Source organism: Sardina pilchardus, chromosome 8, assembly GCF_963854185.1.
Source record: "Sardina pilchardus chromosome 8, fSarPil1.1, whole genome shotgun sequence".
Taxonomy (NCBI): Eukaryota; Metazoa; Chordata; class Actinopteri; order Clupeiformes; family Clupeidae; genus Sardina; species Sardina pilchardus.
The window spans coordinates 13036363-13060708 of NC_085001.1; the positions used below are offsets into that span (position 1 = coordinate 13036363).

The window sequence follows — 24346 nt, forward strand, 5'->3', positions numbered from 1 at the left end:
AGGCTACTGCTGTCACAGAATTGACAGTTGCTTTTTTAGATTCATTTCCATAGTGAACTAGGCCTACACCAACTGTGTGCAACACTCTGAAACCAAAATGCACAGCTTTGCCTGCGCAATGTCCTCATATGATACTAACTTAATCCTTCTTTAATTAGAACCACAATAGGCCCACTAAAAACGAGGAGTTCAAATGCTTGTCTCATCTCGTTGAGAAAAGTGCTGTCAAAATGTATTTTAAAGATTAGAGTCGACCATAACAGATGAATGTTACATCTGGTTACACAGAGACGGTTAAATAAATTGTCTACATGCTGCGATCGATGCACTTTCAAGAACTTTTACGAAGTAAAGAACGACGCTGAGATAGGAATGTAACGCCAGTGAAAAAGGACGCCACCTAAAACCGGAAGTGTGTTTTGTCTGATTCTAAGGTTCGGAAGTGTGGGGTTCTATGGTAAGTTCCCTAATTTTGTGTGTTTTAAAGTTATATTTATATGCCGCGATATAGCTTAACAGCACCGCGCTTTAGTATGCTACTTCTAAGGGCACGCCATACTATGTAAAAAGCAGATGTTTGTAACTTCCTTCTTGAATAGTGGACCTTGATAGCTGCTAGTCGTTTCAGTGAGCAATGCTAGCTATCCTAGCTTTCCATCGAAGTGCGTATCTTGAATGTTAGCTAGCTAGGTATGATAGCAGGTTAACTTTCTTATGTTGCAGTAAGTTAAGGAGCTAGACGTTGCTAACCATCGCAACTGTTCGGTTTCATCGACTGTCATGTTCTACGTCTTTAACCATCAGCCCAACCATCAAGTGCACTTGATTGTGGTATCAATAAATCAGTAAATAACGGTGATCAACGTTACCCCGTCAAGTTATTTATTAGCTAGCTAACAGTTAGGCCTACTACCAGCTGACTGCATAAAACCATGGAGCTGGTGACACCAAGCGGTCCCATTCCTTTTCCTTAATTAATTTGGTTTGCGTTACTCCATTTTAATAGGGTTGATGGAGTTGTTGTGATGATATGGATATGTGAAATAAACAAGACGTAATTTGTTTCATGGAAATACCGCTGATATGTCAGCAAACCGTTATGGTGGAATCAAGGTCTAGAAGCAGGGACTGAGATTATCTTGATCTGTTTTATTATGTTCATTCTAATCATAGGAAGAGATGTCGGGAGAGAGCGTGGTCAGCTCCGCGGTGCCGGCGGCTACAACACGAACCACCTCGTTCAAAGGCTCGAGTCCCAGCTCCAAATACGTCAAGCTGAACGTGGGGGGAGCGCTATATTACACCACCATGCAGACCCTTACTAAGCAGGACACCATGCTGAAGGCCATGTTCAGTGGGAGGATGGAGGTCCTGACGGACAGTGAAGGTGAGGTCTGTTTGCATGGCATGCCTACACTCACACATGCACATGTACATACACACCTGGAAACTGTCCATATAGAGGCCATCAGGAGCAGAGGGAGCTTGTTACTGTACACATCTTAATTTTGAGATATGTTCAGAAATGTCAACAATTCTGCTTATGGGGGGGGGGACCTCATGAAACATGAAGCATGATTCTTGATTTATGTCAAAAAACACCTCTTTGTGAAGCATCATACAGCCTGGTCTTCTTGGGATTATATCTTATATGGCGGCAGCCGTGGTGGCCTACTGGTTAGGGCTTTGAGCTTGTGCCGGAGGGTTGCCGATTCAATCCCCGACCATTCCACGTACTGAAGTGCCCTTGAGCAAGGCACCTAACCTAACCCCTCCCTGCTCCTGCCGCTGTTGTGCAGGCAGTGTTGGAAATAGTGCATCAGTACATTGTTGCAGTCTACCATAAGTGAGACCCCAATCTTCACGAGAAACCCCTCCCTTGCGTGGTTCCTTACTACCCTCTAGGCTGGATTCTCATTGACCGGTGCGGGAAGCACTTTGGGACCATCTTGAACTACCTGAGGGATGGCGTGGTGCCTTTGCCAGACAACCGACGGGAGGTGGAGGAGCTCCTGGCCGAGGCCAAGTACTACCTGGTGCAGGGGCTGGTGGACGAATGCCAGGCTGCTTTGCAGGTATGTTGCAGCGAGTTCCATCAGACTTGCATGATCAAGCAATCAAGTCAAACACATGACCAGCAAGGGAATTTAAGATTCACTCTTTGCAGTGAAACAGTTTAGGCAATGTGATGCTATGTGTCATCTTTCATGATGTTATTTGTTGAAATAACACACAATCCCTTCTTCTAGAACAAAGAGGCATATGAACCTTTCTGCAAAGTCCCCCTGGTCACGTCGTCTAAGGAGGAACAGAGACTCATTGCCACCTCAAATAAGGTAGGTGGAGAATGCCATGGTTGAAATTTGACCTACGATAGAATCTGTTTCTCACACCTCCCGTTATTTCCTTGGGAAACTGTTTATGAAACCATTAGCCCTTCATCAAGGGAGTTTTGACAAATTCTGGATGAATGCAGACATTCTTTAAGACTTACATTCCATATTTTCACACTTGTGTGATGGTACTGTGCCTGCTGAAGTGCACTCACTCATCCACATTACATACAGTTCTGACCAGTTTTCAACCCTCAATTCTCCATTCAGTTGTTGTGCTCATTGCAATTGTTTGTTCACAGCCGACTGTGAAGCTGTTATACAACAGGAGCAACAACAAATACTCCTATACCAGGTAATAATAATTATTTTACAACTACAAGTACATTTTAATTAGAGGCTCAAAGTATCTGCGGAGCAGTTAGTGAGGAATTGCTTTTGCATACTGCCAACTGCCATGCCCAGTTGTTTTGTTGGCATGTTTTACATCTGTGGAGAAAAGGCCAAATTGATTTTTGAATGACTGCTCCTGTCACCTTCACAGCAATTCTGACGACAACATGCTGAAGAACATTGAGCTGTTTGATAAGCTCTCTCTGAGATTCAACGGACGTGTCCTGTTCATCAAAGACGTGATCGGCGACGAGATCTGCTGTTGGTCGTTCTACGGGCAGGGCCGCAAAATCGCAGAGGTGTGCTGCACCTCCATCGTCTACGCCACGGAGAAGAAACAGACCAAGGTAACATTAGCACAAACCGTTTCCTGTGGTCAGAATTATTTCCGTCAGTGTGCGTTTCTGCATTCTGTGTTTGTAACACCCTGTGAGGTCTGTCAGTGTGTGTGTGTGTGTGTGCGCGTGCATGCTGCAGAGACCGCTGAGTGATGACAAATTCACTGTGCTCTTGTGCGAGCAATAAAACTGACATCTCCTAAATCCACCAATAAATAAGTGCTCTCAGAGAGCATGAAACATCTGATCTCAAGCTGCTATCTTGACCTTTTTCCCCTCTTGCTCTGTGTATGTTTCCTGTCCTGTGTGTGTGTGTGTGCGTGTGTGTGTGTGTGCGTGTAGGTGGAGTTCCCAGAGGCGCGCATCTACGAGGAGACGCTCAACATCCTCCTGTACGAGTCGCAGGACGGCCGCGGGCCGGACAACGCCCTGCTGGAGGCCACGGGGGGCGCCGCCGGCCGCTCCCACCACCTGGACGAGGACGAGGAGCGCGAGCGCATCGAGAGGGTGCGGCGCATCCACATCAAACGGCCCGACGACCGCACGCACCACCACCAGTGACCTCTCTCTTTCTCTTTCTCTCCTCTCCTCCGTCGGTGACCCGAGGTCACCGTGATTCCGTCTACACACCCTCTCTCTCTTTCTCTCACTTCCTCTGCGCCTGTGCCTTAGAACCACCAGCTCCTCTGCCCCCCCCCATCCACCCCCACCCCTTCCTTGTCCTGCCTCTCTCTTGTTTTCACACACACACACACACACACACACACACACACACACACACACACACACACACACACACACACACAGGCAGGTTTGCAATTGCCTTCTGTCCTGCAGTCAAACCTGAGGTAGCTGCAGGTCGTTTAACAGATGGGGAAGCGTCTAGGCCGAAGGCACTGAGGAGAGATCGCAGCTTTACTGTACGTCTGTTTTTGTTTTGTTTTTGTCTTTTGTTATGAACAGTGACATTTTGTTAGCGAATACATAGGCCCCACGCAAGGACATTTTGCTTTATCTTGAAAATGTTTTTAGAAGAACAAAAAGCTGCCTTCCAGTGTGCAGTGACTGTGCATTAGTCATTAGACTGATAGGATGGAGCAGTCTGATGTGCTGTCTGTGGTAGGGAGAGCATCGTGCAATCTGGGTTAACCTGACATTTTACTAGATGGATTCAAAGCTAGCCTCAATAACACATTGTTTACAACCAGTCTCAATAGCGTAACGGTGAGGCATCTTGTTTGCATGGGGTCTAAGTGCGATAGGGGTCCAACTTTACAGGCGAATGTTCAACAACAAATTCCATTGGTTTCGGGACGGAAAAACATGAGCTAAACCGAGTTACTTTCACTCTTTGTACTGTAGCGCTTAATAATGAATAGACGCAGGCTGTGGAGTGACTGTATCAAGTGTGTGAGCGGCTCAATGGCCTGACTATTCCATCTGCTCCTGTGTGTAGAGTGGCTAGAGTCTGCGCTGTTGTCTTCGGTCTGATATTTAGGTGTGCCTCAGTGCCACTGTGCTTTCAGCGAGATTTCAATATGATCACTTTTGCATGTTTTTGTGTTGACTTTTATGCTTTTTATTTTTGTCTGAGTGACCTAACGGTGCTTGTTGTATTCTTGTGTGTGCGAGTACAGTATGTTCCAACGGTTTTGTGGTTTCGAATGTATTTGTGTGAGAAGTGCTGTAGTATGCTGCAGGTATCCTGTTGGCGTAGGTGAGATGTTTCTCACCATTTCTCTTGTATGCAGTGGGGTGGAGTACAACTAGTTTTACCTTTGGAGGGAGAAAATATGTCTTCTTTTTTTGTTTTGTTTTATGTGCAACCTTTTTAAAGGATGATCTGAAAAACAAGTATTATTGAAGAAGGTCTGGTTTGTACACGCTGTGGTCTTGGTCAAACCTTGTAGAACAACCAGAGTCATTCAATTAATTACGCATGTCACGCTTATCTAAAACACATCCAAATTATGAAGAGTGAGAGGCTATGGACATATCAAAGTCTGAAAAATGATTTCAATTGAAGATATTCCAACTTGGATGTGCTGTGTCCTCAGGCAGCTAGTGGTGGTTTGGCCTCTAGAGGGCGACAGTGTCCTGCAGAAGAGGCAGCCCAGGCTGTAACTGCTCTCCATCCTCTAACTGCAGTCAGACGGCCTAACAGTTGTAGCACATTATTTTGAACCCCCACTATAATAATCTATGTGGGGCTGACAGATGTGGCCGGAGGACGGCCATGTAGTTAAAACCAGATCATGTTCTACATTTTGTTTAATTAATAACATTTAACCTCATCTCCCCTGAAGTCAGATTGGTAAGCGATCGTGTAGAGGTTAGAACCTGAGACATGGATGGGGAGGGAGGTGTATGTATGTGTGTGTGTGTGTGTGGAGGGGTATGAGGTGTCAGTTTGATCTGGGGATGACGGAGTAATGGATCTTGAGGCCGAACTGTAACTAGAGACGTCACTAGCAGTAAGGGTGAGCGCCCAGTGAACCACTGCTGAATATTGACAGACACATGAGGAGTGGTTTTAGTTCTCGTTAAGAAGTATGTCCTCACATTTGAAAATTACATTGTCTTTTGGTTGAAAACGCTTGTTCTTTGTAGACCAGAAGTGTTTGTACAGAATATGTGAACAATAAAAATGTTTTGCATATATTTATACCCAATGTCCCCAATAAAGATTGTCATATTCCTTTTATTGTTGTATGCAGCATTTGTCTGTTTAGTATAAAAAAACATTATATTGTACATATGTCCCTGTTACAATAATTACATTTTCAGCATATCAGGACCTGTGCATTTAGCTCTGAAACAATATAAAAAGGGAAGAAGTTGATACATTGGTACAGCACAAATATCCAGTGATAGACGTTGTAGTTGTTCCCTGGGTCTATTGGAGGCTTGGAGTATTAGAAACAAAGGAAATGGACTTGTGATTTCACAGAGGATGTCTTCTGAATCTCCTGAGCATTCTTGGGTCATCGTGACTTGGTGCGGGTGGACACCTAATGTTGAAAAGAAAGCACAGTGTCATCGTGACTTGGTGTGGGTGGACACCTAATGTTGAAAAGAAAGTACAGTGAATTGTGACTGAACAGACTAGTCTTCAGTACATGAGTTTGGCCTAGTTTGAAAACTCTTGTCAGATGTTTTGGATGTCATGTGAAACCTCTAAGGTTAAATTGTGATCTAGATGAAATCTAAGTCAACATGTCATTGCATCACAATTATTGATGTCATATGTCAGGGTAACAAACAACTGTATTGTCTCTTATACAACTGATACAACTCTCTTTCCTGTGCCATTATCTTTTATTAATATATATATATTTTTATGGAAACAATGTTACTTACCACCATTAGGTGTCCATTTTTAGCCTTGTAGCACATAGGTTCTGGGCCAGTGCTGAAGTCTACAAACCCCTCTTTACCTGCTTGGAGGTCAAACTTGATGCTACAAGGAGACGACCAAATCATCGAGGTAATTCGGTTAGCGTGGGACTAGAGTACGTTCTGGGAATCAGATGCACAGATCATGAGCATTCACTCACCTTCCCTGCTGGACTTTGATGGCATCTTGCTTGTTTGCGATCACACTCAGTTTGGTCAGTACCTCAAATAGGTGATCGCACTGCATAATTAGGTCTCCCTGTAAGAAAAGGAAGCGGTAATGGTAGGACACTCAGCCCACAAGGTCAGTCACACCCTCATAAAGAGCCTTAATTACCATCTGGAGCTAGAGCCTCTTGGGGAAGACATAGAGCCCTTCTCATTCGTCTTTTTATCTATCCTCCCTTCCTTCCTCGGTCCTCGTTCCCACTGATCTCGATAAAGAATGCTGGGGCGGCAACAATGGGATAGTCTATCCAGTGTTCTTTAAAGATCAGTGGGAACGAGCCTGGAGGACCGAGGAAGGAAGGAAGGGAGGCTAGATGAAAAGACAAATGAGAGGGGCCCATAGAGATGGTCAGAGTCCCATGAGATTTCGTTAAAAACTCACCTTCTGTTTGGGGTCCTCACAAGTGACATGGAAGATCATGATGCCGTCACTCAAATTACTGACCGAAATACCTGGTCATAAAATGGAGAGGAATGGTTTCCATTACCAGCACGAAAATTAATCTGTATTTTTTCAGAAGTACAGTACCTATAAGAAGTTTTCACCCCCCTTGGATATGTCCACTTTTACTGTTTTTATAAATGGACTCTTGATCAAGTTTAGTTTGGCTTTCTTTCACTTTGACATTAAAGAGTAGCCTGTATGCCAGCCAAACTAGCCCCACCTACATCTGACTAGAATTGAGTATGAGGACGTAAGGCTAATTAAAGAGGGCCAATCTAGCTCTCCTAGACACTGAAAGCCACAGAAAAAGAGTATTCTGACAAATCACCTTTTAAGGACGCATATGCCACTCTCTGCTTAACCTTGGTCTCGTCTGCCACGTAGGCTGCAGCCTGGGTGAAAATAAGCTGTCGCTGTCTGGGCTTGAAGCCTTTGCGATCATACTTCACTACTGGAACACTGTACTGGAGGAACAAAACATCAAAGAGGTTGGAAGGCAAGTTGTAGATGAAGAGCAGATGTTATGAAAAAGGCATGCCATGACATTTACGTACATCCAAATTTACAAATATAACACAACTATCAACATATTTAAAGGTGGGGTATGGGATTCGCAAACGGCCGGCAGATCTCGAAAATACACAACTCAAATAGTCCTACCCTTTTTCCTCCAAGCCCTAGCTCCACCTATTCGAAGAACAGAGGAGGAATATTGACGGGGAGCTGTGAAATGATGCTAGAGGGTCATGGATATAATTGGCTGGAGTTTTTCTAGCCCTGCCCCTTCCACAGATGATTGACGTCTTTAATTTCCATTTCAGTGCTTCCAACTCAGTGGCTGTAAGTGGGTTAGGAATAGGATTTCAAGTGATTTTGCAAAAATGGCCAAAAAAGAGAATCCCATACCCTACCAGTTTAAGGCATCTTGTTGTGAAAAAAAGATGGTCATTACAAAGCATGGTTATCACATCACAGCATGACCCGTATTATATGACTGAGTTGCCTCATTCAGATATCAGGGGTGAATGACAGCCCATGGTACAGTGCACTGTCTTGATTTCCAGTTCCCTGTTTGTGTATCTGTTTGACGGATAAAAAAAATCAGATGCTTACCTTTATGCGCTCATGGCGCACCATCTGCAAGACCCTGATGTTGATGTCATCTTCACCTGCATGTCAAACAACATGGAGCCCCGTCACAGCACAGTCAAGGCTGAACTACTCAAGGGCCATTTGAATCATGTAAATGTATACCATCATTTCCCAACTGTTAGTCGCAGCTCATACACTGCTTTGCAAAATTTCCTCAGCTATGAGGTTAATACATGGGGGCAGTCAATATGGTATTAATATGGTTTTGTTTCTTTTAACTTGCATAAAACACAGTCCTGCGGCTTATACACAATGCCAGCTAATACACAGAACAATTACTGTAGTTTAATATTGTACTGACTGATCCTCGTTTCCACAAAAGGATGGGCAACACTCTGTGGGTAGGAGTCTTTCTTGCCCTTGAACATGGCACTGGTGATTGACTTCAGTGTTATCTGTGAGGACAGAAGGTATGTAGGCGCAAATATTAAACACTGCACATCATGATTTTTTGCAAAACACAGTGAGTGAGTATGTCTATGTCATTCATCCACTCAAGTCTGTCTGCCTTTCTGAAGTTCTGATGTTGTGTAGTTGATGGGGTCACTGATGGTGAGTGATACAGATTTAAGCACTTTGCTTTTCAGTTCTTCCCATGGTCAACAAAAGCCTGTATATTTGATAAAAGTGCTCATGATGGGAATAAATGGAAAGATCACAATACTCATTCTGATTGATTGGGATTCTGTACCTGTGCTTTTCTCTGTGGCGTGATGCCTCGTACATACTTCCTGACCATGAGGCGGTAGTGCAACGTCCGCAGTAACTCTGAAGTCTGAGGTTAGGAAGAGAAGGGCTTATTAAGACCAGATTTAGACTGTGCTCTTGGGCAGTTCTCTCACACATTTGCGTGTGTGTGTGTGTGTGTGTGTGTGGTTTTTAACCAGTGTGTAATATGAGCTTTCCGGTCTTTGGCATTATTTGCCCTCAGTGGTGCCTTCCAGGCAGCGCTGCCTTCAAGGCACTAGTCCACTCAGTTTAGGGGTAGGATGAAGGATGAGGGGGTTAGGGTTAAGAATAGGGTAAAGGTAGTGCCTTTTAGGCTGTGCTGCCTGGAAGGTGCCGTTGGGGGCAAAAAACACCATTGAGCAATATTTCCCTAAATAGCAAAGGTACCCACTTGGCTTACATCGCTACATGCAAGTATGTGCTTACCTCTGTGAGGACCGGTGGTGGAGTTTGCCAAGTTGTCTTGTCCAGGACGGTTTTGGGGAGGTTCTGTTTCAGTCGATTCAGGTAGTTCTGCCTCACGAAGGCCAGGTACTCGGAGTTATCTGTTGTCTTTGCCTGGCCTCTAGTCATATAACCTTTAATAAACCTGAAAAATATTAGAGAAACAGATTTAGCATGTTGATGTGACTCCCCCTCTGATTCTTTGGGTTATGAATTTAGAAATTAAAGTAGAGAAGTAGATGGGTACTACTGGATATGCTAATAATGCTGTTACTACACATTAACATTAGGAGTGGGAAATATTTAAATATTGTGACACTTGGTGCCTCTGTATCAATGATCAAAATGTTCATAATATATTGAATCCGTTTTATTCCCCTAATCTCAAACACACATATTCACACGTAATGTAATTTCCTAACTATTAGCCGCGGCTTATACATTGATTTTGCAAAATATATTGAGATTGATACATAGGGGCAGTTAATATGGTATTAATATGGTTTTGTTTCTTTTAACTTACACAAAACACTGTCCTGTGGCTTATACACAATGTGGCTAATACACAACAAAGTATTGTACGGTACACATAATCACCATAATGTGTAAAGTGCCACCTGAACACACCAGCAAAGTGAGTGAGAGAGGACTACTGTACATATGCTATGGAGCTGATTTACTGAGGGGTTCATACTTCTTGATGACTTTGACGGCCCAGGCTCTCTTCTCCCTCTCCTTCCTGGCCTGAGCTCCTCGCCAGCACGTCTCAATCTTTGTGGCTGAAACGGACACCACTGAATGAGTTGCATGGCCCAACAACAGCTTCAAAGTAAAGTGGAAAAGTAGAGTAAAGCGATAAAGCGTTCAGATTTGAAATGAACCCTACCGGCCTCTTTCTGTTTCTTGAACTCCCCTTTCGTCCTGTAGCCTTTATATTTCGCCTGGATTTTAGTTGCTGGAATGTCGACAAATTATATTAAATGGGCATTCTTCTTGCACAATTGACAGACAATCTCTAAATCTACTGTTATGTGCAATACTGACCTAGATCATGTTTACAGATCTCATAGGCATCCTCTGTGGCAAATAGCGTTCTAGGATGGCGAATGAATATCTTTGTTCTGTAAAGAGATGAAAATTATAGATTAGGAAAATGGTAGACTAAAACACGTGCTTCAGAATCTGCCAAGATAAACATGTTTAATGCAAGCGCCTTCTTTTGTGTGTGTGTGTGTGTGCGTGCGTGCGTGCGTGCGTGCGTGCGTGCGTGCGTGCGTGCGTGCGTGCGTGCGTGCGTGCGTGCGTTCGGCGTGCGTTCATGAGAATATGTATTTTACCACGCACCTCTAGAAGCTCTGACCGAGAACAGCTCACCTGCCCATTTTATACTCATCAGGTTTGTACCCCAGATGCTTGACCAGTTTCTCCACGCCGTCCGCAGCCAGTCCCCGCCAGTGGGGCCACGTGGCCGGACACAGGGGCTTGTACCTGGGGATGGATCCACATGGCCCTCAGTTTACCACAACGCCATCCGTTCAGAATCAGTTTCTGAACACTGATCAGTATAAGTGTGAGAATGTGAAGTTCTTTCAGTTTCAGTATCATTCGTCTTTTCATTCGTCTTTTTATCTATCCTCCCTTCCTTCCTTCCTCGGTCCTCCGGCTCGTTCCCACTGATCTATAAAGAACACTGGATAGACTATCCCATTGTTGCCGCCCCATCATTCTTTATGGAGATCAGTGGGAATGAGGACCGAGGAAGGAAGGGAGGATAGATAAAAAGACAAATGAGGCACCCAGTGTCTTTCACCCTCACAGAAGCATCTCATATATCTCCAGCCATATTGAGCTGTTTGAGCCTTGGCAGGGTTATTACCTCTGTAAGAACACGTCATATCTGCGCCTGTACGCAAACCCAGCCCGTCTGACCCTGAGGTGCTCCATCAGTCCCAGGTACTTCACCTGATGTCTCACCAACACATCGTCAAAGTGTCCTGGAAGTCGACAGTACAAGCTCACATGACACACACTTTTCTTAGGACATCATTTGGTAGACTGAAATTAGATTCTGAAACAGTATTTTCTTTTAGCCTGAAGATTCAATGTTTACGTCAGTATAATAGTGGATAATACAGGCGTTAAGTCTTTACAGTCAGCAATGGTCAACTATTTGTCCATTCTTGTGCTGGTTGAAATTGATACTAATAACACTAAAGTAGGGGTATCATGATTCATCTGTTTGCTTAAAGACATTAAAGCCCTTGCTGCTATTTTTGGCCACGGCTAATTCCAGCATGGAAAGAGTTCAGCTCAGGTGAGAGAGGTGCTGAGGAGAGGAGGAGAGGAGGGAGGGAAAGGAGCAAAAAGAGGAGAGGAGAGGATGATCACCTGGCTTCTTGGAGTCATTTGACTTGAGGCAGCGCACATACCAAGCCTCTTTGGACATTAGAATCTCTGTCAGTTTCTGCAGACTGTTCCTGAATTGAGTTGCAACCTTTTGACAAACAAAACAAAGAGAGAGAGAGAGAGAGAGTAAAAAAAAACCCTAATGGCATTACAGTACCTTCTATTGGTCTGTATAGGGCGCATAGGGGCACACGGCCGGGGGGGGAACGCAAGTGTGTTTGTTCGTGGAGACACTCACCGTCTCTGGACCGAAACGTCACGGTTATGAAATAAATAATTGGGAGCCAAATTTGTGGTTGCAGCGAACTTGTCTCTTTACTTATCACTTTGCTTATAGTCCTGCTCCCATTTTTGAATTGGATGTGCGTGCTTTGATTGCACTCACCGTCTCTGGTCGTCTCCGACTCTCGGTCTCTGTAGATGGAAAACACTGCCTGACTATGGAGTTCTTAGAGTGATGCATCACCTGCAAGGGCACAAGGGCACACACAGACAGACACATTTGCACCGATTTGCACACACACTCACAGTAATTTCCCATAAGCTGCATTGTGTATAAGCCGCAAGACTGTGTTTTATGCAAGTTAAAAGAAACAATACTTTTGTGGACATTGAAAACCTTACTAATACCATATTAACTGTCTAATCCTCATAGCTGAAGAAATTTAGCAAAATCAATGTATAAGTCGCGGCTAATAGTTGGGAAATAACGGTATAGAGCACATTACACACACACACACACACACACACACACACACAGAGAGAGAGACACACACACACACACACACAGAGACACACACACACACACACACACACAGGACACAGCACACAGCACACACACACACGTGCACACACCCTCACAAACCGGATACTAAAGACCTGACTGTCCAGTTTACCGCAATAGCCTGTTGTATTATTCACACTAATTCGCCTCAAGGGTTAATAATTAAGGAAGCCTTTGAAACAAGTCATCTTCCTTTCACCCAGCACACTTCCCCCTTAAGCCCTTCCATCAGAGCCAATAATCATGCACATACGTACCTCCTTAATGTTCCTGTACAAAAGGTCGTTGTTTTTGTCTATGAAGCCTGGAATAAACCAGAAAACACAGGGCTCAAGGTGAGAACCGCCCTATTCGGAACATCGCTCTCCTTCAGAGAGCCAATTCAACTCAACAGGTAGGTTAAGGTGACCAGATGTCCCAGACCAAAACCGGGCACATAATGTCAAAAATGTGGACATTTTCAGTTTGACTATCAATCTGATTGAAATATACTAGTTTTATCTTCAAAAAACGGGGACATGGGTAGTTTTTCTGTATTTTCCCGGGGATAGGCAACCAAAAACGGGGACTGTCCCCTGAAACCGGGGACGTCTGGTCCCCCTAAGGTAGGTGGAGAGGAGAGAGAGATAGAGATCTTACTTACCCACGACGCAGTAGGTGACCTCCCCAGCGTAGTGTAGGAGACGGAAATCGCCCCGTTCCAGAGATCTCCGCGTGCTCTTGTCTGCCAACATGTGCCTATGGGAGGTAAGAAGAACAACAACCTGACACCATGGTCAAGCACTGCATGTTTGGATGGCAAATCATTGGGAACCAAAAAAAATGAAGACATGAACTGGCGAGAAGTGTGTTTGAGAGTGAGCTTCATTTGGTCAGAGAGGTAGTCTATCACCATACTAAGCTCAATCTTTTAAGATTGAACATTACAGTAGTATGGGGAGGCTGCCCTTTGTTTCTACTGCACAAGAGGCGTGATCAATGGGCATAGTTCAAATGACTCCGTGCGCTTGGATAGTCCTTCAACCAATCAGACCAACGATCCGGTGCGTCTTTTGGATAAGCTAGTTTCTGATTGGAGCCATTGGTTCTGGCAGGGAACAGAGGAGATAGATGTGCAGGTTTCCAGCCTGAGCTGCCAGACGAAATCCAAATTCGCCGGAAGTTCAGGTAGGGTTCACCCAGCCTATCAGAGAGCAAGACTCACGTGACAAAGTGCGGGTGGTGGCCCATCTTCTCCTCCAGCTTCTCCAGGAAGGTGAGGTCTGTGGCGTCCCCTGGCCTGAGGCACTCCTCATCCTGGGAGGGACCGAGGGGATAAAGGGGCATTAGCCAGATGTCCATTAATCATGAGGTGGGGAACCTCCATTGAGAACAAGCAGCGTTCAATTGTTCCTGTTTCCATTCAGCCCCATTCACTGGTCCAGTTGTTAACATTTCCATGTCACCGGGGGAATCCCATAGGTGTGCTAATTGCCCAGGTGATTGGGGGTGAATGTGCCCCTAAGAGTAGTGTGGCTGTAATTGCTTGAAGGTTTAGTGTATGATTCTAATCCCATATACACAGTGTTTTGTTTATTGCCAAATTCAGGGCATTTCTTCTCTGGGATCCTTTAGCTGTCAAAACCCCCAGATGATTGTACACTGTCCTGGCTCTGTAAATATGAAACAAGCACAATAGCTTGGACCAAGCTACATCCAATCCCTGCCAATCAGCACGGTAGTTCAGGAGCACAGAGGCGATGGGTGTAATTTGATTGGCTATTGAGCTCATATATCAACCTCTCCTGAAACCGAATCACAGACTGCATATTTAATGTGACACACTTCTTTTACGTTTCACTGGAGTTTACAGTAACCCCGAACATGATTTGTGAGGATCTCACCAGCACGGCGATGATGCCTCTGTGCTTCTCCTCCACCAGATCACAGATGATTTTATTATTGAAGAACTGCACTGGCTCCCACTGCAGAGGATGAGACAAGAAAGAAAACAAGCTGTTCCACTGAACTGATATTATGATGAATATGTTGTTAATACATATCTAATATTCTGGAAATACTTTTAATATTATGAAAGTTGAGTCAATGTTTGTGATCATAATTTGTTCATATCTGCCGGTGACAGTTATAGTTATAGAAGAATAGCTACAGGTATCCATTTTGTCCCAGCTGTTCTATATATGGAACTGTGGGAGGTCACCCTCAAAGCACATGTGGCAGTCCCAGTCAGTGGGCAGTGCCCAGGCGTACAGTACAGTATGTGCAGAAGGCTCTTTACCTCGATGCCCTCCGCCTCATACTCCTCCTGCTCTGCCTTCAGAGTCAGCTGGATAAACAGCTGCTGGAGCTTCTCATTGCAGTAGTTTATACAGAACTGCTCAAAACTAGACACACACACACACACACACACACACACACACACACACAATAAATGTTCAATATTTCAATACATTATTTATTTGTTTTATCAAAATCTATAGTTATACCTAATATTCAGAAGAACCATGCAAAGTGGATAATGCATACCTGTTTACATGGAATACTTCAAATCCATAGATGTCTAGCAGCCCAATCACTGTCTTTCTACTGGAATCCTGGTGATGGGATATAGCAAATTAACATTTAACAAAGCATTGGCATAGTATGCCATGTCAAACTAGATTGAACGACAGGCAAGGCCTCCAAACCTGATTCTCCAGAGAATGGTTGATGCGATTTACCAACCAGTTGAACGTCCGTCCATAAATGGCCTTGGCCAGGGCATCCCTGGCATAGATGGCATGGTCAACCGTGAAAGGACTCAACACCTGCAGATTGGCATTGAAGGACACAACAGATGATCAGACAGATAGTAACCACATTTCAGAAATTTAAACTTAACACTGCTGACCAGATGGCAGAATGCACCTGGACACACATACACAGATCCTGGCTCAGATGATATCTACTATCCAGGAACAGTCAAGCTATACCAGACCCACTTCCCCACTATAGGGCATCTCTGCCACTATACTGGCTGTTGATTGGGTGAGTAGAGCACTTAAAGCCTGAAAACGTATCCCGAATGGCCTGCATAGGAGCTATTCCAAAGCCCGGAATTCTGACCTTCTTGCATAATGTGATGTAAGGTGACCGAGACCAAAACCGAGGACATAATCCCAAAAATATGGAAAAAAACATTTTCAGTTTGACTATCAATCAATCTGATTGAAATACATTATCTTCAAACTCTATCTTTAAAGCTTTTCTGTATTTTCCCGGGGACAGGCAACCAAAAACAGGGACTGTCCCCTGAAACCGGCACCGTCTGGTCACCCTAATGTGATGTATGTGACTCGCATGATGGAAAGTACAGGAGGGCAGTGGCATGTCACTCAGGAAAGACTTACCTCATCCCTTTTGGCTTCAATCTTCCTGAAAGTTAATGCCTCCTGTAGCACCTGAACATTAACACTAAGCAGCTGTAGGGAGTGGTGTGGAGTGGTATGGGGAGGGGGGAAAAAAACAGCGTCAACTTATTTACACCAGAAAAACAACTTTAAAAAATGACATAATAAACTCATAGAGTAGAAACAATAATCACCTTTGACACCCAGCGTAACTCTGCATGCCCGAGTAAGGTGGCAGAACCTTTGCTGTCTCTTTCAAAGTGGACGTTGCCCAGATGAAGAACACTGGCAATGATGCCAAATAGATGCTGAGAGAGATGGACAGGAGATATGTGAGGGCAATTTCATGAGGGGGCATTCACACAAAGTCTATGGTTTATGATGGCTCCTGCCATTCTAGTTTCCAGTTACAATGGACCCTACCAGGACAGTAATAATGATCTACAGTAGACACACACCAGTTATAGAATAGTTGCAGAACACACAACGTGCATGCATATGTAGCGCAGTGCTCTTGTATGTGGGTGGAGCTGGGCTAGCAGCCTGGTAAAATTGTGGGTTCAATTCCTGGCTTCCACTGTTGAGGCCTTGAGGAAGGCACTTAACACCAAGTTGCTCTGGGGACAATGTAGCCCCTAGCGATAGGAGTGACATACTGTATGTGAGTCACTTTGAATGAAAGGTGTCTACTAAATGAATACATGTAAATGCATTTACAGAAGGACCATATGCCATGAGAAATATTTTACTAAACCCAATTGCAAAAACGTTGGGATGTTGTGTAAAATGTCAATGAAAACATGCAATGATTTACAAATAATATAGACCCTATGAGCCCTAAAATATAACACATATCAGTTGTTGAAGTAAAAACATTCTACTGTTATTTTGGAAAATATATGTGACTTTGTCACTTTGAATTTGATGCCACTAATTTAGAAATAGGAAATAGAAATGTAGGATTGTATGTATCCTTACTTCAATGTCACCCTTATCAAAGTCAACAACAGAGAGGGCGTTTCTCATCGTCTTCCAGTCATTCTTGTCATTGATGGAGCTCACGGTGGAGCACTCCCCCTACGAACCAAAGCCAGTCACGTTCATTTATGGACATTTTCATTTAAGGGACATTTTCACTTCAGGTTTCCAACACAGTATAACACAATTTATGGAAATGTACAGCACATCCTCACACCTGCGCCAGGTACTTGTAGTGTTGGACGCTTTTCTCCAACCCCAGCTGACGCAGCAGGTCTTCCTCACCCCCCTCGATCAGCTGGTAGAAAACGTGGAAGTTTCTCTCGCCGTGGTTCTGATGGACCACCCTGGACTTCTCCAGGAGGTAGCTGAGTATGTGACCTCCAACTGCATCACCCTATACGTGAGAAGAGGCCCATCATCCCACAGTCAAATTAGATCCAGAAATTAGACATGAACCAGAGGAGCAGCAGCTACAAATCCTCAACAAATCTTCCTAATACGGCTTTTAACCTGCCCTACCTGAGCGTCAAACTGGATATCCATGTACTTCCCGAAGCGGCTGGAGTTGTCGTTCTTCAGTGTTTTGGCATTTCCAAAAGCCTGTGATGGTGAAATGAGAGTTCAGACTAAAACATTTGGTAAGTAGACCAGAAGATGCCACTGAGAAGTCTCTATCTATAAACAGGTGATAGGAACGCATACACTATGCCTTTGTTTGCAACTGTGTGTAATAAAGAGAGAGATTCTGTGTGTGTGTGAGTGTGTGTGTGTGTGTGTGTATGTGAAAGAGAGAGAGAGAGGGGGAGGGAGATAGAGCGAGGGAGAGAGAGAGAGAGAGAGAGAGTATTTCTCTACATGCATATGAATGTGGCAGTCATGTGCCTGTCATCTCTTCTTTACAACAGGCCTACAGACCTCTAGCACGGGGTTGGACATGAGCATCCTGTCCCTCACTGTGTCCAGGATGGCCGAGCTGGGGCAGCTGACCGCGTAGTACTGCAAGATCTTCTTGGAGGCCTCGGTCTTGCCCGCGCCGCTCTCCCCCGAGATGAGGATGAAGTGGTTGTTGGCCTCCGAGAGCATGGTGTGGTAGGCATTGTCCGCCAGCGCATAACTTTGGACCGCAGAGCAAAAGGTTTTTTAATGGAAGTTAGGAATGCGGTAGAACAGATGAAACGGACAGGCAGAAAATTACACAATTTCACACATGTGCATGCAAATAAATGCCTAAACACAAAAGCAACACACACACACACACACACACACACACACACACACACACACACACACACATTTGTCATGTTAATTTCAGTTCTATTCTGCAGTGCCCGGTTGATTGTCACGGCCTAAGAACTGACGTTGAAACTGAACTCTTCTGTGGAACATTGTCAGATAACTCTTTCCATAATCCGATGAGATTATAATTACTCCTAAATTACACCTTTGAAAATAGAGCCGCCTTTATTTCTTTGTTTCGTGGACAGCGGCCTGGCCTCTGGTTCTTTTCTCTCTCAGTGTTTCATTTTACTGGTTTGCTATTGTCACAAACAGGAATTAATGTGGAGAATATTCCATCCTGCTCCGGACATCAGCTTCAACCCCTGACATAAACATACATATTTAGCTTGGTTTTTCACCCTACAGAATTATCATCCAATTCAATTTTGACACCACATTTTGATTTTCTTGATCATATTTTTTTTTACTTACAACATCCCCAATTTTTATGTCCCCTTTTTTCTATTTTTACACATATAATAGTAACAGATATAACAGAAATGTAATTCATATTACTATAAGATGTGTGCAGATGAACGTATACATGACACACTAAACAAGTAAAAACGGATACTAACATGTGAGGGGGTAACTCAAAGAAGTTGACCCCCATGTAGATCTCCATCTGCTTCTTGTTGTACATGTCCAGCTCCTTATAGGGATTCACTGATACCAACAGGGTTCCTATGTATGTCTGCGAGGAAAGGATGATTCAGTCCAAAACATTTGGCCCAGTTCACATGAATGGCTTTTTTTTCTGATGGCATATGGCAATTTCTGAGGCCAGCATAGAATATTGTGCTTTTGTTGATATAGACCATTGGTATAGTATAATTCATGAAATATGTTCCAGTTCCTTGGTAAGAACTGATGTTGTTTATAAGCCATGAGGCCATGAACTAGGACTCACATAAATGAGGTCTTCAGAGAATCTTTTCTTCAGGTTGTCCAGGAAAGCTGTCTCGCTGGTGTAAGCATCCAACAGCACAAAGTCCTGGATGCCAACCCGGTCTCGAGCTATCAAAGCCCCTTCCAGATCCAACTTTCGGTTCTGATGTCAATCATAGGAAAGAATAAATGATTTTAGATTAAAAATAATTTTGGTTAATCAACAATAATAATAATGATAATAATAATAAAAAAATCAATCTCCATAATTTGCAGTGAAAGGGAACTGGGCAAGGATTTCTTATGCTTTCATCCTATTTTGCCCGACACTGCACGCCAGAGGCTTCTGAAGTATAGAACACATCTGTCCTGTTATGGCGATATTTTACAAAGTGGGAGTTGGAAAGTCAGTTGAACTACGTTCTGTTTTTCAGTCCATTCGATAAAATCAGCCTGCTTTTTTATGTGATGCAAATGTGGTTCATACCTGCCACCAGAATTCCCAGAAATGAGTTATAGCACATTTCTATTCAATCTCATCTCATATACGGTACACATCACAAATAAATATCAAATAAAATCGCAAATAGATATTCCAGAATGCAATTTCAATTCTAATATATGTACCGATGTTCTCTCAAGTAGTTTGCCGACTTAAGCAAAGATCAGCTAAATCAACAGCATAATCTCCTTTTGCGGGTGAACATAAGTGCTGGATTATCCTTCAGGCTTACTCTGTGCATGCCAGTCCTGTGTAAGGAGATATCATCTTAAATGGGCAAGCCCTCCTCAAGTTTTTGATTGACACTCACTGACTTGTAAGAGCTTGTTTAAAGAATAGCCACTTGTTACTGGCGATATGCCCTCGAAAGCATATCAAATATCATTCTACTCACTGCACGTTAAACACAGGAAGCTGTCGTGCAGCTTCATGGAGACAAGCCACAGTCGGCAAGAGTTGTGCAAGCTGCTTGTAATTCTTTATTTCAGCTCTTAAAGTGTTGTTTAGAGAGTCAAGCAAGTTTCAAGCATCATTTGAATTACAGTTATAAGAGAGTCTTCTTTAGAAGTCGCAAATGTTTTAAACATGTGGGTGCTGCTGTCTTTGTATCACTGTTGTTTGGGTGTTCCACTGGTTCTTGTTGTCTATTGTTGTGTGTATCCTTTCTGCAGAGAAAAGGTTTCTCTAACGATGGTACAGAGAGGGTTCTGGTGGGAACAAACCATTCATCGATGTTTCTGCTTTATGGAGCCACTGAGAGCCATGTGAGCGGGGCTTGATGTATCGACACACAAAAAAACTGTTGTACATTTCAAGTACAGCGGACTGTGAAATATTTTGGCAAAACTGGTTCAATCTGGTCGTGTGAATGTCTTTTTTTTTTCCAGTTCTTGAATTTGTATCTTCTTTGTGTTTCTTTGAAGGGCAGAAACTAATTTATTATGAACTTGAAATGTAAAAAAAAACTCCAGAGATAATCCATTGAATCTAATTGACTCAAGCTCCAAAGTTCTCCACCTCCACCTCCTCCCCTCCTCTTCCCTCCATAACCCTCGTTACCCCCTACAAAAAAACTTTTTCTTTTTTTTGTCCTGTAAATTCCAAAGAAAGGGAACAAAAAGGGGTGCTTTTAAAATGCAGTCTACATTCCATTACATATATTCTCTCTGCATATGCTTTCAGTAATTATTCATTGCAAAACATTTAACGTCACAGTGAATTTCACACTGGCCGGTCTAAACACAATAGAGGAGATTTGGCCTATTTGGGTTGAAGGGGGGGTGGTGACCATGGTTGGATTGGAGGAGGGTTGGGGGTGAGTGTGGAGGGGAGGGGGGCAAAGGATTGGGGAGGGAGAAGAGGGAGGAGGGGTGCATTTGTCTCATCTGAGAAGATCTGGGGCCTTCTTGAGACAACAGCGCAGACTAAATAGTGCTGTAACGGTCCATGCCCCACTGCTCACAGTGACACTCATTTAGTGTGCCCTGTGGCCAGACAATAGAGACTTGTTCTTCGCCAGTGTCGGGCTGTGATCTGGGCTTTCTTACACGCTCTCCCCATGCAGCTCAGCTCAGAGTTGGGAGGCAGAGGACAGCAAACAGACGAGAGAGAAAAAGAGACAGAGAGAGAGAGAGACAGACAGAGATAGGGAAAGAAGAGAGAGAGACTTTCTTACACCTGTCAGCTACTGAAAATCTCATCCCTTCTATCTTACATAATGCCTCCATCAGCCCACAACAGCAAACCCCTCCACTGATCCTCTCTCCTCTCCCCTCCTCCTCTCCCCCCCTCTCCTCCCTCCCTCCCGCCCGTCCCACGTCCCTCTGTCTCCCCCCTGCACTTTAACCCACAGAGGCAGGTGAACAATATCATTGAGAGTGCCCCATTTGAGATGTCAGAACCAATCTCAGTATGTGATGGTGGCAAGGGGCTTCTTAAAAAAAAAAAAGCAAACCTCCCCCCAACACACACACACACACCACACCACAGCCCACCACAACCCCAACCCCACCCCACCCCACCGCACCCCACCCCTCCCCTCCCCTCCCCTCCGCCCACCTACAAGCTCTTGCTCCTCCATGGATGGGAACAGGCCTCATTCACAGCGCTGTCTGGAACAATGTAGACATTGACAGGGGAGGGTCCGGGCTCACAGTGTGCACAACTGAAGATTCAGCGCAGACATCATGAAGGCAGGCCGGGCCCATTGTGGCCCTTCCCCAGAAGTGTTCAAAGCGAGCGAGGGAGCGAGTGTGTGTACTGGGCCGGTCACACGAGAGCGCCGCGGAACTTTCATCACCCCCTTTCGCCCGCTCACACACACACACACACACACTGCCCTCCGAATTACACGATCCGTCATAGAGTGTTTCAATCCACGCCGCCGGCAGCAGGGTGAGGAGTCTTTGATGCGTGTCTTTGGGTATTTCACTTTGGCGCATGACAGAGGATTTATTGTCTTGGGATTATCATTTCACTTTTTTTTACAGCAGATCAACGTATAAAAAAAAGTATTGCACGTTTTAGCACACTAAAAACTTTATTTGAGCAAAGTGTCTGCATATCATGTCTCGTGCCGTTTGCCCAGAGAGGGTCAGCTTACTTCTAACTTCTATATAATATAATACAATATATATATATATATATATATATATATACACACAGTATATATACTATTTTATATGGTCATCTATTCTACTGTGTTACCATGTCCCATATTTACCTGGTGTGAGTCAGCTAACTTACGTATACATAATATAATTCTATATAATATTTCATATGCTCATCTTCTGTGTTACCATGTCACATATTTGCCTGGTGTGACACAGCAGAGACACACTTAATGTGGAAAGAAGGGTTTTGCAGCGAACCCAATCACCCCCACCCCCTGGTCAAACCAAGTAAATTAGCACACCTTCTCAGTGTTGCACCTTATTGTTTTTTAATTAAGAGATGGTCCTTCAGAGCAGGCTAGGGTGTCACCTGGGCTAGGGAGGGATGACCTCATCTGAGAAAGAAATAAGTCAGACACAGATAGAGTGTGTGTGTGTGTGTAAGAGAGAGAGAGAGAGAGAGAGAGAGAGAGAGAGAGAGAGAGAGAGAGAGAGAGAGAGAGAAGAGAGAGAAAGAGGGAGCAGGGGGATAAGAGAGGGAGATAGCGCGAGGGAGATAAAGAGAGACAAAGAAAAACACTCAGAGAAAGAGAGAGAGAGAGAGAGAGAAAGAGAGAAGCGATACAAGATGCAATGGAGCCTAAGCCAGGGCAACAGTCTACAGCAGAGAGGGGGGGGAAAGCCTATCTGTCTCATCTGGGAGAAGTGAGTCTGTCTCTTTACCACGGTGGCCCGAGGGGCTATCTCTCCACGCAGACGGCAGGATCCACTTACACCTGCTCATAAGACAAATGGGCCATGGGGACACACACGCACCGCACACGCACACATGCACAGCACGGGAACAGGAACGAGAGAGAAATGGGTCACAAGGACACCGCCATGCAAAGTGAGCGACACACTCTTCACCGGGTCTTTACCGTACACCTGCCTGGCCCTGGACATTAGAGTAAACACACCTGAACATCAACACCAGGTGTGAAGCAGCGATATGAAGCAGCGCCCAAGCTAAAAAGAGTTAACTCTTGATCATCGACTACAGTATAATGGAGCAGATAAAAGTGAAAGCACACAAGTCAAGTAAGCCCACGCTGTTTGGACCAGACATCTCAGGGCAATCGCTGTTCAGTTGATTGCCCAAAATAACCAAAACACAATGGTGAAATAAGAAAGCTATTGATGTGTGAACTGCCTTTTTTCTCAAACCTCATTACATCCTTCAGAAAAGGTCCATAAGTTGCTGTCTCAAGACTAACAACACAGAGACTATACCAAAGTCATGGAAAGGAGCATAGATTGCAAGTTGCATTTGTTTTGCAATCGTGCCAGTGCCATACCTGCATCTTTGCTGATCCTTCAGTAAGAATCTGAGGCAAATGGAAAGAAAGAATCCCACGGCAGTAGCTTTTCTCAGACAGGTGGTCTACTCGGTCACATCGCTGAAATCTCTCCAGATGGTCGGGTGTGTACACCTGGGGTCCTGTGAGGTTTAACAGCCGGTTCAAACCCCCCGAGTGTGACCGCAGTGTGTCCTGTCCGCTCTGGCCAGCTCCCCCTACACCACCATAAGAAGTGACAGGTCAGTTCACCTGCGCGGCGCACCTGTGCAGTCCACCTGTGGTCCTGCTCTCCGGCGGAGTAGTGCATGCTCGCCGGTGCTTGCGAGCCAGGTACTCAATGATTCATGGGGTGGTCAGAGCAGGGGGGAGGGGGGGTTGCGTGGAAAGATCTTATTCAGGACTTACCAAGGCTGGGCGCCTACTATTGCCACTGGGTGTAACACAAAGATATAGAAACAGAATCCACTTCGACCCGTCTATCAATCTCTCTGTCCCCCTACACACACCAACACTAATCTCGCTCACACACAAACACACACACACACACACACCACCCTTGTAACAGTGGCCACCGGACCAACTCACTGTGCCAACCTCCTCCTCCTCCTCTTGCTGATCTTTGATTAGACAATTACATTACAGACTAATCACGAGCTGCTCAGCGATTCGCGATGTTCGCGCGATGACAGTATGCCAGGCACCATGGTG

At 44.5% G+C, this 24346-nt stretch overlaps 2 protein-coding genes across 3 annotated transcripts; one reads left to right on the plus strand and one right to left on the minus strand.

Annotated features, from left to right (window-relative positions):
- Positions 1 to 365: 365 nt before the first annotated feature.
- kctd10 (potassium channel tetramerization domain containing 10) lies at positions 366 to 5766 on the plus strand. Of its 2 annotated transcripts, none has more exons than XM_062542759.1 (7): positions 366 to 457; positions 1174 to 1387; positions 1906 to 2075; positions 2250 to 2336; positions 2636 to 2688; positions 2878 to 3073; positions 3407 to 5766. In XM_062542759.1, the coding sequence occupies exons 1-7, from the start codon at positions 455 to 457 to the stop codon at positions 3623 to 3625; spliced, it is 942 nt and encodes a 313-aa protein (XP_062398743.1). In that variant the 5' UTR covers positions 366 to 454; the 3' UTR covers positions 3626 to 5766. The 2 variants fall into 2 exon arrangements, with proteins under 2 accessions (XP_062398743.1, XP_062398744.1); XM_062542760.1 differs by lacking the exon at positions 366 to 457 and adding an exon at positions 698 to 722.
- Positions 5767 to 6385: 619 nt separating this feature from the next.
- LOC134089425 (unconventional myosin-Ih-like) lies at positions 6386 to 23945 on the minus strand. Its single transcript, XM_062543868.1, has 32 exons — positions 23888 to 23945; positions 23022 to 23074; positions 19207 to 19347; positions 18875 to 18990; positions 17934 to 18132; positions 17538 to 17618; positions 17233 to 17412; positions 17016 to 17114; positions 16232 to 16345; positions 16038 to 16109; positions 15336 to 15455; positions 15175 to 15242; positions 14927 to 15032; positions 14532 to 14612; positions 13853 to 13944; positions 13292 to 13386; positions 12906 to 12952; positions 12250 to 12330; positions 11847 to 11952; positions 11335 to 11452; positions 10833 to 10946; positions 10503 to 10579; positions 10345 to 10413; positions 10153 to 10237; positions 9441 to 9603; positions 8977 to 9060; positions 8587 to 8680; positions 8247 to 8302; positions 7462 to 7597; positions 7071 to 7141; positions 6622 to 6719; positions 6386 to 6524 (listed from the first exon to the last, which is right to left on the minus strand). Exons 1-32 carry the CDS (start codon positions 23943 to 23945, stop codon positions 6386 to 6388), a joined length of 3213 nt encoding a protein of 1070 aa, XP_062399852.1.
- Positions 23946 to 24346: the final 401 nt, after the last annotated feature.